Raw genomic sequence first — 17,210 nt, 5'->3', positions numbered from 1 at the left:
TGAAAATTTGATCTTCGGTTTTTCCGAAAGCAACACGAACCCACTTTGGATCTAACAGATGATTGCTAGATGAGCCACGAAGCCGATGATAATATGGCCGATTCTCTTTTTTGCCCTCATCGAAATGCAGATTCTGACCGCCGCATAGCGAATCTTTCATAATGTTGCTTGGCGAAAAATGTGCAGTCGATTGCTCCGATGATAAAAATTTACTTGGTGTTTCGGTTTCGAATGGTAACGTTTTCTTTCCATATTGTATATTATAGCCCCAACTAGAAAGCAATGATTTTCTCGTACGCTTTGGCGCTGGCGAATGTAGGCTTCTATATGCAAGTGAATTGGAACACTCAAGATCCGAGCGATCGTCGCGTTCAGTGCTTTCGCCGACACCTTTGCTGTTGTTGTTAAGCTCTGAATCATTCATCTGCTCCTCGTTGATAATTTCGGCCAGATCCTCAACCAGACTCGACGGGCTTGAGGAAATATAGGAGCGTCCAATGGCAGCGAGAGCATTCTTAAACGGAGTTGGAGTCCGCAGCCCAACTATACCTGCAGAGGGAAAGCATTCTTCTTAAGCTGTTCTACAATCTGTCTGCTTTTAAAAGTACTAATTCAATTGGATAATTTAATCGTTGTATAGATTATCATTATCACTGTACTCACTTTTATGAGGTGCTTCAATGCCAACGCGATAATAGACGTTAGACACAGGCGTGCTAGCTCGCAAGTTCACATCTTCGAATGTGGTCAGACAGGGTGACCTAAGGGATTGACTCGGCGAAAAGGGTAATGATTTGAATGGCGTTATAACTTGCGATTTGGGCTGCTTGTTTTTATATTCGCTCTTGGGTTCAACATACGGATGTTGTGTCGTTGCCTGCCCATTGTTGACATCAGCATTTTGCTTGCGGGATCGCTTCAAGATATTGGGTGTTGATCTGTGGCCCAGCTTTAGATCCGTGTATTGCAAAAACGATTGCGCCGAAGCTGATATCGATACCAGTCCATGACCAGTCTGTTGTTGTTGCTGCTGCTGTTGCTGTGGCTTGGCACCAATGCCCCCTATGCCACCGGATTTGATCGTAGTGACGAGATGCGTCCGAGAGCTTTTCAAATCGCCCGCTGTTAGCGTATTCACCGTTCGTTGCTCAACATTATATTTGCGACGCATTATTGACATCCAATGATTTCTAATCGCAATATCTGTGCGTCCTGGCAAAAGTTTCGCAATCTTTGCCCACTGATTTCCCAGCTTGATGTGAGCATTGTAAATGATCTTATCCTCCTCCTCGCTCCAAGCGGTCTTCTTGATATTGGGATCAAGGTGATAGCGCCAACGTTTCCAACACTGTTTGCCATTGCGACTATTCACATATCGCGCAATTAGTGCCCACTTCTTGGTCCCAAAACGTTGCACCATTTCAATAACTTTCTCATCCTCATCGCGAGTCCATGGGCCTTTGATGAGCTCCGGACTAATGACTTTGGCCCAATGCTGCTCGACTTGTTGGTTAAGCCGATCTTTAAAGTGTGTGCCAATAATGTCCCAGCGTTCACCGTGTTTCTCCACCAACGGTTTGAGCAAAACATCTTCGGATGTCGACCAACGCTTGCCAAAACCATAGTTTGGCTGTCCAGTCCTCGCAATCTTTGATGTCTGTGTCTGCTGAAGGTGAATTGTTTTACCCCTCGCCAATTGTCCATCATTATCGTCGTCATCATCATCATCTTCGTCATCACCGTGAGTATCGGCAGCAAAGTCTGCCTCCAGTTTTGCTTCTTCTTCTTTGTTTTTTAAATGATGATCGGCTGTAGCAGCAGCTACTTCGTGGCCATCATTTTCACGATCGCTATATTCAGATGCTTCGGAGTCCTCCGAAATAAATTCCAAATCCTCATCGTCAAAATTGGCGTTACACACACTGTCTGCCATGCTGTGCGAGTGTCTGCTTACGACTTTCGTGTCGATCAGAAATGAAAGATTTCAGTGTAAAAGTTTCTAGTGTAAAAAAGAGCGTGTCCGCGACAGTACAAACTAGAGGTGGAGAACTATCGATGGCACTATCGGGACGATCGATGGTTGGCCACTATCGACACGCTCTCGATAGTGGCGCGCACTCTCGACAGTGGTTAATCGCTATCGTCGATAATGGTCGATATTTTTTCAAATACCTTTATTTATACGCAACCTCCGTAGAGTCGGAAGGTCTTCAGCAAAGCGGCACAAATCATTTCAAATAGGCGTACAAAATTATTGGTTGAAATAAATCTCACGGTTGCCACTTTTGGTACAAATGTACCAACAAATTGTACATTTTGTATGCGTTGGTACATTGGATCACTTTTTTTTTAATTTTGGTACATTTTCAATATGCCTGATCTAAAATTTAAATTTTTCATAAAATTTTATGTCCACACATATTATTTTAACAAATGGCTCTATTCCACCAGACACAAATTTCGTATCAGTTAGAAACTGAACCATGGCTAACACTGGAAAATATCGCATACAGTCGATTTGCGATCTATCCTGTCAATTAATTGACAATTGCAATTGAGAAAATATGTATGCGCCAATGTAAGGTGCATCACAACGTAAACAGTTATATATTGTGAATAACAATTTTTTAAATACAAAAAATCTTTCGTGAAAAAATTTGTGGTATATTTTTGATAAAATTGGTAGAAATTTTATTGGAATGGCAACCGTGCTTACATTATGCCAACTGTGAGATGTAACTTTATTTTCTTCGTACAAGTCAACGTCAATCACATCTTGTAGGTCGGGGCGGGGGATTTTTCTTTTTATATTGCTGAAACGCTTGTTTGAACATTTTGCAAATCTTTCTTTGTTTTCACAATAAACTCTTACATATATCTCTGAGTAGCTAGTTCTAGCAGCTGTGAGAGCGAGTGATTGCTATCGGTTCTTAATCGGACTTTTCGACTTTTTTGGTATATTCCAACTGTGTTGAAATGTAAATTTTTGAAATATTAATGAAAATGGGCGTTGCACTTTTTGGGGGCAAACAATCTATAAAAATTATAGCATTAAATCACAAAAATTCCATTCCCAAGAGAGAGAGAGAGAGGGGATGAGGGAAGCAACGACAATGACAAACACGACACGTTGACGTCTGAGTCCAAGTGGAGAGTTGCTTGGCGTTGTTTTAGTTGTTGTTGCAGCAGTTGCTGCTGAGGTTGTTGTTGCTGTTGTTGCTGTTGTATGCCTAAGCATGCTGGGCATGTCAACAAGCGACTCGAAGCCTGTTCGAAGCCTGCAACTGCCAATGGACCCAGCAACAAGTCAACGCGCGCTGACAGCAACATGAGCGCAACAGCAACATCAGCAGCAACCAAAACAGCAACAACAACAACGTGAAACGAGACGAAGCGCTGAACGATCGTCGATGATTGGGATTGAGATCGGCATCTCGGCATCGGCATTGGGATCGGAATCAGCAGCAGTTGGAGTATTGCTGTTGCTCTGCTGGTTGCTGGTTGCTGTTGCTATTGCTCTGACTGCTGTTGCTGTTGCTGCTGCTGTTGTGGTTGCTCATCTTCATCGCACGCACTGAGACACACAAACCGCGTGTGTTTTTGTCGCAAATCGCGAGATTGCGATCTCATTAAAGCGAATTATTTGTGTTGCTGCTTATGTTTGAGCCTGTTGCATCTCTCACTCGCTCTCCCAACAGCAACAGCAGCAACAACTTGAACAGCAGCAATGCCAATACAAATACCAATAAGAGCAACAGATTCTCCAGCAAACAGATCTCAGATTCAGGAGCAGGCAATGCCATTGGGTTTGCTCTCACTCGATTCGGTTGCTGCTGCATTCGTGATTGTTATCGCAACAACAACAACAACAAAGCTGTTGCTGTGTTGCTCTGCAGTCGCCGATTTGCCAATCGTTTAGGCTACCATTCCCCCAATTGCTGTTGCTCTTGCTGTTGCTGTTGCTTCAGCGAGTAAAATGTGCGATTAACGCTTGCTGCCATCGAAATAATTTATGCTCAGCCCGTTGTCAATAAGTTTTAGGGTTGTCACCCATTCCTCGTGTCACACGATCGCCTCGCTTTAACAAACTCTAAATTATGCCCAACACTTGAACTTTGACTAGCCAAATGCCCAGCCTCAGTTTCTTACTTAAGGCCAATCCCACAGCTTTGAACAACATTCCCTTTTTTTTTTGCCTAACTTGGCTAGAACTATGTTTGATCATTATTTATAGATCAGTGCAAGATCAGTTAAGCCACGGGGATTAATGAAGTGAGAAAACGGCATGGAAAAGTTTATTGAAAAATTGTGAGATACTCGCAATAATCTGCGATCAACATTTTAACATTATTTAGGCACTGATAAATGATGTTAAACTATTTGCTAAGTACAGGAGGAAGTCTAAAGGAGTTGACTTAACTCCCTTTCAAATTTATGACATATATTTTAAAATTTTTGATTAATGATAAATAAGGAATCAATTTATTATGGAATGAGTTGATATTGTCTACTTTATACCAAAATGAATGCTAACCTATGAAAACCTTTGCAGACTAATCTTCAACATTAGTTCCTTTTCAAATTTACTTCGTACTTGAAGGAGTCTTAAAATGCTATAAAGAAAATGCCAAATTTATGCTTTAACTTTCTTCTATTTCTAAATTTTAGAAGGATCTGCATTAAATACATTGAAAAGAAAGATAATTTAATGTAAATGTAATGTTTAGTTAGTTTATCTTCAAATATTATTTTTCATTACTGTTTTTTGTAATAAAAAATGTATGTAAATACCTTAAATAAATATCCCAAATTATATAATACTTTAATCTACTTCCAATCCTTAAGGACAATATGCATTACTAAGCTAATGCTAATGTATAAAACTTATTTGATGTGAAGGAAAATAAATGCTACTTTCTGAAGCATACATTGAAAGCTTCATCTTTAACGTATTTAGTTGTGTATGCATAAATTTGAAAACTAATTATTAAAAATCACAGATTAGCTACCAATTAAAAATAGTTAAAATGTTCAACCAAATAAATGTTGTATTCTTTCAAATACATTCATGGCTTCATCTTTTGCTTACTCACTTTTCTGGTCAGCTTAATTTATAGTAATTTATTAATAGCGTGAGGTAATGCTTTGATTTACTTTCTGACACATGATGGCCTAAAACCTTTGAGAGTCGAGCGAGAAGCAGAAGACATCAATTCAGATGTTGCTGCTGCTGTCATGTTGCTACTGTGTGTCAGCAGCCACAACAAATGAGTTTGGTCGTAGAAAAGCAGTAGCAACATTTTGTGTTTCGTCCCGGGAGTCTAATCAGTTGGTAATTTGAAGGGCACAGCGAGTGATAGCGAAGCATCAGAGATGCTTCACCAACTCTGCTTGTGACTTATTGCAGGTGACTTTTTTCAGGGGTTTGTGGTTGCTGGATGAGTCAGCCCTTTCGCTTTTTAAGGACTTGGTCATTTGTCCGCTAGCCGGACATTTTGGGTGTGGCGAATAAATGAATGGAGAGTGATTTGGTGGGAAGAATCCTTGGAGAATTTCCGAGATTTGCAACGCTTGATGGATGAGCAAAGCAGCGAAAAACTGGACAAACCCATTGGTGTCTTCCGGCTGATCAATTTGCTTTATTGATAATAAATTTAATTGTATGTTTGGGATGCGCATTTAAATATTTAGTTTAAATCGGAATTGAAATATCGCGTTGCGAGCGCGTTGAGAGATTTATGCGTTTGCATCAAACTGTGAGATTAATTGCCAACCAATTGAGGCAAGAAAATACAACTGAAGTGTAAACACGCGGACCCGACAGCATAAATATTGATAAATACTTTTCGGTTCAGCTCAGTTTTTGGACTTTTCCCTTCGGCAATTAAGTATTTTCTGAACATTTGCCGCATTCAATTGTAATTAGGCGCTAGATTTAAGACTGCTGTGTGGCATTCCGCCAACGTTTCCCCAAAAATGGGAATCTGCCCCGTTCTCCATATTTGCTCGCTCTCTTTTCTCTATCAGTCTCTGGGATTGTCGACGAATTCCGATATCGTTTTCGGATTCCGTTGCACGTGTCCTAAAACCTGTTGTTGTTGTTGTTGTTGTTACTGCTGCCTGTTGCATGTTGCATGCTGCCGTTGCACATGCGTGGCTACTTTGACTTTGGCTAGTTTTCTATTAATTACACTGATTTATGTGCTCATTGTCCATTGTTGCTGCCGCTGGCCACTCACTAAACAGTCCTCCTCCTCGCTCTCTCCCTTCCTCTCTCTCTCTTTCTCCCTTTCTGTCCCTCTTCCTTGCCAAGCTTTCTGCCTACTCCCCTGCTCGGATTTTAATGGATCGTTGCATCAGACAAAAGAAAAAAGAAAAGAAATTCGGCAATATTTGTGCCTAGCCATCTGACCATTGTTATCGTCGTCTTTCGACTTCACTTGACTAAAGTACTTGCATCCGATACTCGGATGTAGATGCATTGATAAATAAGGAGTTACTCACCCACAGCTTTGAGCGCCTTCAACTGCAAAGACAAATAGAGAAAACACAATAATTAGTAAGTCTATTAAATCTTCAACAAAATCAAAAATCAAAATCAAAATTGAAATAGTTTTTTTATTTCTTTAATAAATTGAGAAAAAAAACATACTTTTGTGTTCAAATTATTATCAAAATAAATATATTGTATAAATATCAAAAGAAAAATATAAATAATAGTAAATTGTTTTTAAAATTCTTAAATAAAAATAAGGTCTCTGACACCTACACTGAAATTAAAATGAAATTCGAGTGGAAATGTACAAATAAATGTATTTTCTTATAACAAAATACAACATTTAAAAATAAATAATTTTATTTACCCATAATATAAATTGGGTTCAGTATAAATAAGAAAATACAAATATGCTTCACACTTTGTGAAACTATTTTATATTTAAAATGATATTTAGTTTTTTTTCAGTATTATATTAATTTGAATTTTTTATTTTTAAATTCTACACATTAAAATCAAACTAAATATTCATTTTTGAATAAATCACAATATAAATGCTATCAAATGGGATGAAATCTCTTGTACTATTTTATAATATCTTCAAATTTATCACTTTATCATTAAACGAACTCAATTTCCAAAATATTCTACCATTAAATATCTTTAATTTCTCCAAGTGTAAAGCATTCTTCCCTCAATAGCAGCGTGTCGTTTCTAAGCTATAATAACAACAACTAATTAAGTATGTTAATTCGAACTAAGTATTTGAACTCTGGGGGAGAGAGAGAGAGGAGGAGAGATTGTTGAGTAGCCAGCGAACTGTTTATTTGTAGCACTCGCTTAATGGGTGCCAAGTGGCAATGATGATGCACTCGGCGCGATAACTGTTTTGACGGATTGTAAACCCATCGACAGCACATTAGGCACTCAGCATACGCGGGCGGACAATTGATTTTGGAGTCGTGGTCGACCCAAACGGAGAGTGATGAGGGGGACAGAGGGAGGGGGAGGAACAGAGATGGGGACGTGCTGCGGTGGCCACAGTTGTGGCCAAAAGGCAGGCGTCACAAGTGGCGATGGAAATAATTCAAATATCGACAAACAAATGCGAATGCCACGCAGTCAAAAGATACAGATACAGATACACAGCTATTAGCTATAGATACAGATACAAATGCATCTGCAGTCTTGTTTATTTGTTGCCTGTGCTCGAGTGTAAAATTTGTGACTAATTTCAAGTATGAAACACAACCGACAAATTGGTCAAAAATATGAGCAATAAAATGTAAAAAAAAAAAATTACTGAACTGCACTTAAATATTCAAATATATTTTCTATTTTAATGCCAACATAATTAATCTGTTAATTTAAATGTTATTCCTCAAATTTTCTCTACTTCAATTAAATATTCATATAAATTTGTTATTTAAACTCGAAATAAATAATCTCTTAATACAAATGTTTTTCTTCAAATTTCCCCAACTTTTATAATACATTAATTTATATATTTTACTTAAATGCAAAAACATTTCATGTTTTAATTCGAAAGTTTTTCAGCAAAATTTGTCGGTTGTCTTCAAGTGTATCTTTTGTGTTCGCTGTAGTTTCGACAATAAATTGCATCTATTTTGCAAATCATAAAAATTATTATTTATAATGCGTTAATTTTGGTGCTTCGCCATGGCCATAAAGCAGTTGGACTCATAAATTGGCCCAGTCATGCCCATGGCCAGCTTTTCTCTCTTCCCCCTCTCCCAATTCTCTTCTCAGTTCGCTTGTCTTGATGCCTGATGGAATCCATGAGATACAATTGTTCGGCCTGTTGTTGTGGCTGAGATTTTCCATGCACGGCAACAACAACAACAACAACGCCACCGACAACTTCGCCACCGCACGAATTGTGCGAAAAAATTATTTCTGTTGTTTTATTTATGTTTACAAACTGATTTATTCACATGCCTCGCTCTTCCTCCCCTTCTTTCTCTCTCTCTCTCTTTCACTCTCTCAAATTTATTTTGACAGACATGCATAGCGCAAGGATTGTGTATCTCTGGAACTCAGAGTATCTTTGTATCTGTATCTGTATCTGTATCGCATCTCTGCAGTTGCATCCGTTTCAAATCTGTTGGCATCTGATGCGCGAAGTAATCAAGCAAACTGCAATGCAATTGGGGCTACTCATCAGTTTGCTATGTTATACGATAAAGGAACACGTTCAACTTTAATAGGGAAACTTAATTTTGTGAGTTATGTTATTTTATAAAGTTGATCAATGGTAATAGTATTAAAGTATTACTTTTAACTCGGATAACTCTCTAAATTATGTATTTGAATATTGAAAATGAATCACATCTACAGTATTTACTAAGAATTGGTTACTTATTGCTTACCAATGTTTTTTGTATACTTACAACTTCTGAATAATATTATTATTTTCGATTATTTTTATTTTAAATAAAATATATAAGAAAACAAATATGATTTTCCCAGATCGATCTTAAAGGCATCCTATTCAAATGACTAGCTGTGTAAGAAGCGATGCTTAGAAGGGAAGCTTAATTTGCGAGCTGTTTTATAAAGTTAATCAATTAAATTATCATTGAGTATAACTTATAGAAAATTTTTCGTAAACCATTTAATCTTCTAAATCAAATAAATTTGATGATAAAGGAATATTTCAAGTGAAGCATCACTTTAAAGTATATTGTTAAGAAGTAAATACATTATTATTTAGCTCAAAGCGAAATAATATTCAAGTAAATCATTATCTTGTAGACAAACTTAATATGAAGTCGTTATCATATTTAGCTTTACAATTGTAATGCAAAATGTTTATACAACTGTTCACCATAATTGCTGATTTAATCAAAAGCTAAACATTTTACCGAATTACTTCTGCAGTGTTTAGTACAATGTTGAGAGTAAAAAGTCTTAAGGCAATACTATTTAATGATTGTTGTCAAATAAATAACAAATGATCGGTTTATCTATAAAATAAAAGGAAATGTTTGGTTGCTATGTTTGACGTTACAGAACTTGCTTTACTTGCTTGTGACAGAAATTTTCAATGAAATGAAATTTGCAGCTGATTATTTCTACAGTGTTTAGTATAATACAATTTTAGAGTGTCTTTTAAATTTTGAGTATGTGTAAACTAACTCACGTCAAGCTAAAGATACTTTATTTGCTTGCAAAACACTTGTAGACATATGAAATTAAGCACATTATGAATTTATTATTTCTGCAGTGATTAGTGAGCTTTTGTCTAGAGTATCTTTTAGAATAAAAAGACAATATTTCAAAGCTATAATACGAATAGTTGCAGCAATTGTATCTACTTTCAAAATACTTTCAGAATTTTGGAATAAGCTTCATTTTAGAATCGTGATACAGTCGAGATACTTTTGTAGCTACTGGCTTGCCTGCTTTTTTTATTAGGCTTCTGACTGCTGGCAACTGGCAGCTGGTTGTGGCTTTGGCTTCTCGTAATTGATGTCCTCATGGATCGGTCAACCAATGAGCATAAACTGCCTGCTGGCCACGACATAAAAGGAAGCCAATTGAGCGAAGAAACCTGCTTGGCGAGTCGACACAAAAAAAATGTAACAATGGTAGCAGCTATCAAACTTACAGCCCGGCCATGTATCAATGTCAAGCGAGTGGTAAGCAGCTCTCTGGCCATTGGTGCAACAGCCGCAGCAACAATGCGGCAGCCTAGCAAAGTGGCCATTGTCTGTGCATCAAACGGGGGCGAGATCAGTGCAGCAAATGAAGCAGCAATGAAGCCAGCGAGAGGCCACGGCCCAGATGTCAAGCTCTTGAGAAGACACGAGTCCGGTAGCTGCTCATTGGTTGAGCCTCGACTGCCATTGTTTATGCCTATCGAAAGCAATCGATCGCATAAACTTTTCCCTCTCTCTTTCTTTTTTTTATGCTCCCTCTCTATATAGACTCGCCTGATCGTCGTTGCTGTTGTTGTTGTCGCTGTCAGAATGTAATCGCATGCCAAACAAAAACACTCCATAAGAAATAATAAACAAATCATTGCGTTGAGGCGTTGATTCCTAGACAAACATTTGCACAGACAACACTCTGACATCTCAGCCCCATCAACATCCGATCTGAACCAAGCTATAGACACTATGAACACATTCCGGCTGCTGGCCACCCGCACACGATGCGATATTGATTCGATCGCGAGCCTGTCAAACCATACAACGAGCTAGCTTGCCAAATTCCCCACCCTCCCCAAGTCCCCTCCCAATCTCAATTCCAATCCCAACATCGCGAGCTGTCGAGCCACTTGATTTGAGTTTTCATAATTGCATGTCTCGGCACGGAAAATTGCACAGAGCGTACAAATAGAGGGAGAATGAGATGCCAATATCTTTTCGGCTAACCAAAATGCAACGATCTTTCTCTTTTCACTACAGCACTGGGTATACAATTAGATACGGTAGGATATTCAAAATAATATAATAATTGTGAAAAGAAATTTGGAGGCATTTCCTAACTGAAATTACTAATATTTTTATACAATTTTAATAAGATAATATTAAAAAAATTATTCAAATTTTGCAGATAATAAAAATAATAATATCTTGCGACATATTGTACTGTAGAATTCTAAGAAATTATTAATAATAAATAAATATATAAATTATATATGAAATTCTTAAAAAATAAAGTAAAATAATCAAATTTAATTTAAACTGATTTTATGATATAAATATATTGCAAATAAAATAAATTAATAGATTTAGAAAATATTATCGGAAGCCATTCCTTTAGGTCTTAAGAAAAGTTCCAAATAAAAAAACAAAAGCAAATTTCGAAATTTAACTAAAAATGTTTCTATTTTCTGTTTATACTAATGAAATAATTAAATTTATTAAATAATATAGTAAAATAAAATTACAATAGTTATATAAATTACAAGTTTAAAGAAGGCAACTTAAAGACATTTTTGATCTACGATGTCATAGATCACTTTTGTATATAAACTTACTAAACTACTGTAAATATAATAATATAATAAATAACGTAACAATAAAAATAAATAATGGAAATTATGAATTTTAAAAATGTTTAATAAAATATTAATAGAAATAGAAATATTAAAATGAAATTTTACCTAATTATCTGAAATTCGTAAAAATACTTTTAAAGATTACTATTTGATGCTCCCAATTGTAAATACTATTGTTTATTTATTATATTAAATTAAGTATTTAATACTACATTTAATTTTAGAGAAAATAGAGTTTTCGACGTTGGGGCCACCGACTCGTGAAAACTATTATTTTAACTAATTTTTGCTAATAGGATCAAATATTTTAAACAAATTGCTTTCTATTCGACAACAAATTTTTAATGTATAATTCAAACTGAATCTTTAGACCTGCTACTACAAAATCACATTACTGAAATACATGTGAATCGCTTCTAATATTGTGCTCTGCACTGTGCTCGCTTTGGCAATGCTTGGCAATGTCTATCAAGCTGGCAGGAATGCCAACTGCTGTGCAGAACACAGCAGTGCTTCGTCGTCGTCGAGGGATCTCAGCTCCCACAACCACAGAGCAACAGTAACAACAACAACAGCAACAACAACAATAACAACAACAGCAACAACAACATTTGCTGAGCATGTTGGCTCCAATTCTCGCGCCTGTTGATTGCTTGAGTGTATATGAGTATCGCAGCTGCCGCCACAATCGACACGCAGTCGACGTCGCAGTCAGCGTCGCAGTCGCTGTCGACGTTGTTTAAGTTGGGGCAAACTGTCAAAGATATCCCAGCTTGCCGCCCCGATTCACACTCATGATCTTTGGCCCCAACTGGGGTCGATCGACTTTTCACTGCTTATTTTGTGTTGCGTGCAGATCGCTTGATTGATGATTTGTTTATTTTGATATGAGAAATCTCTTCGCACTCGCCGTGTTCATTGAGGGAGCAAAGGGGGGAAATTGAATTGAATCTTTTTTTTTTGCCAATGGGAGTTGTTCTTCATTTTTTTTCCTTCGTTATTTAGAATGTAGCCTCCAAATGTAGAATCCCCAGTGCGAAAGTGCGAACAGCATTGTTTTTAATTTATGAATTATAATTTATTTTTTTGTGGCTCAGCATTTCGCCTCGCTGAAATATGAGGCCACATTTCACATCTTGAGCAGCATGCAGCAAAGATTTCCACATCGATTTTGATATATAACAGCAATTAAATTGATCATTCTTTTTTTCTGTATGTTGCCCACGGAATGTTGCAGATAATACTAATTTGATTCACAAAATTTGCTTCTCAGTTTATCAATCATTTGGGATTTTGCCATGGAACTGTTGATGGACACGCATCACATGTTTGCCACAGCTGTTGAATCACAATAAGAATTATTGGGGCAATAATTTATTTGCAATTCTGCATTTGTAAACTTTTTGCAGACTGCCAGAGAATATCTTATCAAATGATCGATGGATTATATGCTCATTTGCTAGATTGAATCATGGAATGAAGTAAGTCTCATTAAAGACCTAAAATATGTCCCAATATTGTATCATCCTAAGATTGAATTATGAGTTGAAGATTTTCGAAAGATTTTAAATAGATCTCAAATCAATATCAAACAACTATTAATATCAATATCAAGCAACTATTAATATGATATAGTATGCAGTTCTTAAAATTTTCTACCAAATTTGGCACATTCTATATTGTACAGATAATGCAAAAGTGTTAACAAATAAGCAATTGAATCGTGTCAAAAATATTCTTTAAAGATTCAATATATCTCTGAAATTTACGTCATACATTGCAAAATTCTTTAACTCTTCTACTTGTCACATTCCTAAAAATAATATAAATAACTATTCAGTAAAAAAATGCATCGCTAGAAAATTATCATGAAGATTAAGTTGAAAGAAACAATTAATAAAGCTACAATTGCTATAGATTTTGAATAAAAGCAAAACAGTGGTGTACTAATCTTAGAAATATACCGAATACTGCAAAAATACCAAAAATATACCAAAAGTCGTATTTGGTATATCGATGAAGTAGTTCATTCGAAATATACCATTGATGTCAAAATATACAAGATTGTCAAAAAAAGCAAGTAAGACCAAATTGCAGTAGTCGTTTTTTTAACATACAAAAATATTTCTTAAATAACTTCGCCAGGAGGCAAAGTAATCTGTAATAATACTGTAGTTATAATTCAAACTTATATTGGGTAGTGGGTACTAAAAATTATCCTTTAATCAAAGAACAATTTGATATATTTTCGCTTGACTTCCATCTTTCGGATGAAGTCAAAGTATTTTTGTATGATTTGGCGATAAATTTGTCTAAAAGATTTCACTTTGTAACCTGTAGAATTGAGTCTTAAGTTGCAAATATTAAAAATAAAATAACTAATTCATCTATCAGAATTATTTAATATAACTTATGCCATTTGTCAACACTATCTAAAATCCGAATTCATCCCTGTACTTCATTTTTTCTAGTTGCTAATGGCATTATTAGTTAGCTCTCCAATTATGGGCAAGTCAAAGTCAAAGTGAAAACCCTTTTAAATGTTGCATACTGTGTCTGCTCCATTTCGGAAGTTGCACTTCTGCCACAACTCCCGAAAAAGTCACTCGAAATGCAAACAGACGGCGAGAGCGACACCCTTGACCAGGAGGAGAAGGACAACGCAATGATAATTGCTTGGGACACATTTCTTATGCCTGTCGCTGACACTGACGCCTTCTTAGTGGCCACTGGCTAAACTCGGAATTGGGATTGGGATTCCGAATGAGAATGGGAATGGGAATGGGATGCGTAAGCTGTTATCAGCGGAATTTTAAAGCGCATCTTGAGAATAAAAAAAAAGGGAACATGGACATGGGCAATTCATCGCTGAAGTCTGCGGTCTGTCCGAGCTCTGAGAACTGAGAGCTGAGAACTGGAGGCTGTCTTGGCTAATTCGCTGGCATTTTCCTTGTTTCTTTTTTGGTCGCTTCTCTTTTTGTTCCTCAATTGCCAGCCTGTGTGTGTTTTGGGGGAGTGTGCCAAGAAATGAAATTCTTGATATCTTTTGTTTGTTGTCACTGCCGACGCTGTCCTAACGCATCTTTGTCCTTTCGCTTCGTCTCTAATTAAAAAAAAAAGAGGAATAAAGTTAAAAGTGCCAGGAGAAGCCGAGTGACCGCACTAATTAGCCTCAAAGCCAGCAACATTTATTTGGTATGCTTTTGATTTGTAAAAGATTTGTGCAATCCTCCTTAAAAAAAACCCCATCAAAAAAAAAAAAAAGAATTTAGCTACCGTTTTGGAGTTGGAATCTGCTGGCAGTGCATTTCTTTCAATAATTACAACAGTTTCGGTTGCATTCGCCGAGATCTCTTTCAATTTTCGCATTCTTTGGCTGCTCTTGTCAGTTGTAAAACAATTCGATAAATCTGTAAACATGTCACATGCAACCGAATCAATTTTCGCATCAATTCGTGGGCATTGTGTGAAATGAAATGACAACTTCAACTTCCCAACTTCCCAACTTGAGAGCACAACTCCAAGTCCAACCAAGGACATTCGGTTGGACATGTTCGAAGCAGTCCGGTTACGAGGATAGCATTTAAAACTAACCGCAAAGCTCAACGTATCAAAAGTCTCCAAATAAAATTGAAAATGTCAGAGCAGAGACGTGGTCAAGAAAGGGGATTTGAAAGTTTAATACTTTTAAGTGACTCCATGAAAGCAAAACATGGTGGTATTATTTCAAAAAATATATTTTAAATACTGCTTACGAAATATACTAAAAAATATTTACGTCAAAATTTTATTGAAAAAAATAGTGAAATAAGAGTTTATATTTTTTTGTTTAAGGCGTTATATTATGTTATTGAATTTTTCTATAATATTGATATGTTATATTGAATTTATTAATAATATTATTTTCATAATGAAAATATTTTCTTGATCAGATAAATTTTAATTCAAATTTCTATAGAGATTAAATAAAAATGAAAAATAACAACAGCAAATAATAAAATTGACGTATCAATGTAATACAAAAATATTGTAGAATCATACAATAACAGGATTAATAAAGAATATAATAAATTTATTACCTACGTATTATATTCTTCTATGTCTATCTATATCTTAATAGATTTATCTATTGTTCAAAACAAGAAATACTCAATACCCATTTTCCATTCATAAAATATGCAAAACTAACGTATCGAAAAAATACTAAAATATATCCATTTTTATTGCGGTATTATTCATAAAATGTACCAAAAATAATAATATACCGAAGCCTACATACCGATACAGCATTACTTTTAAAACACCATGGAGTGCCAAATATACCAAAAAAGTATAAGTATATGAAATAGTATATACTAAAATTATTTATTTATTTATTTACATGTTAATTATTATATCAAATAATATAATAACTAAAAAAAGAGAGTGCTAGCTGCTAAGTCCATCGGCTTATACTAAAATTGATTAAAATAATATATTAATTGAAAGATTCTTCCAAAGCTCCAAAGTTGAATTGGAAAGTGCTTTCCATATCTACTACTGATAATACTAATAATAAAATATTTTTGAACTATTTGTCAATTTCCTCCGCTTCCCCCTTTTGACTACGCTCCGCTCTAAGTCGGCAAACAGAACAAGAACTTTTATCGCTATTTCAGCTGCTGTTGCTGATGATGCAAGGATGACGCTGATGGCTTGCCTTTGCTTTGCCTCGCCTCCAGCTTAGCTTGGCTCTGACTCTGACTCTGACTTGATTCTGTTGAGCGCGATTCAAGTTCTTGTCGACTGTAATTAAAAGCAATGCACTAAACATGTGTGGAGCGTATTAGAGAGAGAGAGATAGAGAAGAGGAGGAGAGAAGGGGAGATGACTGCACTTGTTTGCACACATCGAAATTGCGCAGACACTTGATGACAATTTCAGTTAAAAGAAAAACTAGAAACGGGGGAAAACATTTTAATCAATGTGTGTATTCTTGACCAGAAAATAAAAAATAAAAAAAAGGGGGGAAAAGAAAAGAAAAGAGAAGCTCAAAAGAAGACGAATAACTTTTGACCTGTCGCATTGCATTTAGTGCTGTGTCGGCGTCTTTTGGCCACGAAATTAGCAATGGCAAATAGAAATCACACAAGGACAATGATAATAATGTGCAGGGGTCCTGCTAACGTTTGCTTTTGGCTCTAATGATAAATACCTCCCCACAATTCGTGTGAAGCAAGAATCGAAATCAATTAGCCAATTGCACTCGAAAGATGCCCATCGCCTTTGACTTTGACTTCGAGTTGGAGTTTGAGTTTGACACAAGCCTTGGCGGTTAGTGTTCGTTGTCCTTACGTTATCCTGCCTGCTGCCTGCTGTCTGTCTGTCTGAGCAATTGTTATGTGGGACTCAGTCTGGTGCTTTGAACCGAGGGTTGCGACACAGCACATGAAGAACGTGCGAGGACGTGTGCCATCGACAGGAGCAACACAACAATTGAGGTGATTGTAAGCGAAAAATCCTTGGAATCCGATTTTTCTGTTCTTCTGATGTGCTGTGTGAAGGGTCTCTGAAGCTATCATAACTACCGAGGCTCTTTAAGGCCAGGCCAGGCTCTTGACCGCATTGCGATGCAACTTTTATGCAGAATTAGAGCGCCAGGACGCAGAACAAGGACATTCACACAGCTAGGCGGTGAGTGTGTGC

At 36.4% G+C, this 17,210-nt stretch overlaps 2 protein-coding genes and 1 long non-coding RNA gene across 3 annotated transcripts in view; 1 reads left to right on the top strand and 2 right to left on the bottom strand.

The window, feature by feature from the left end:
• LOC133837573 (uncharacterized) overlaps positions 1–17,210 on the bottom strand; it is a 155,287-nt gene that overhangs the window by 35,527 nt on the left and 102,550 nt on the right. The window lies entirely within an intron of this gene.
• On the bottom strand, positions 446–1,984 carry LOC133845407 (myb protein-like). Its single transcript, XM_062279870.1, has 2 exons — positions 664–1,984; positions 446–592 (listed from the first exon to the last, which is right to left on the bottom strand). The coding sequence occupies exons 1-2, from the start codon at positions 1,931–1,933 to the stop codon at positions 582–584; spliced, it is 1,281 nt and encodes a 426-aa protein (XP_062135854.1). The 5' UTR covers positions 1,934–1,984; the 3' UTR covers positions 446–581.
• LOC133850051 (uncharacterized) lies at positions 13,317–15,187 on the top strand. The gene is made up of 3 exons (XR_009895580.1): positions 13,317–13,605; positions 13,997–14,720; positions 14,791–15,187. It is a non-coding gene; the product is annotated as an uncharacterized LOC133850051 (long non-coding RNA).

The sequence above is a fragment of the Drosophila sulfurigaster genome, chromosome 2L (assembly GCF_023558435.1).
Source record: "Drosophila sulfurigaster albostrigata strain 15112-1811.04 chromosome 2L, ASM2355843v2, whole genome shotgun sequence".
Taxonomy (NCBI): domain Eukaryota; kingdom Metazoa; phylum Arthropoda; class Insecta; order Diptera; family Drosophilidae; genus Drosophila; species Drosophila sulfurigaster.
Note: the sequence above shows the minus strand (reverse complement) of the source record. Positions and strands in the feature narration are given on the sequence as shown.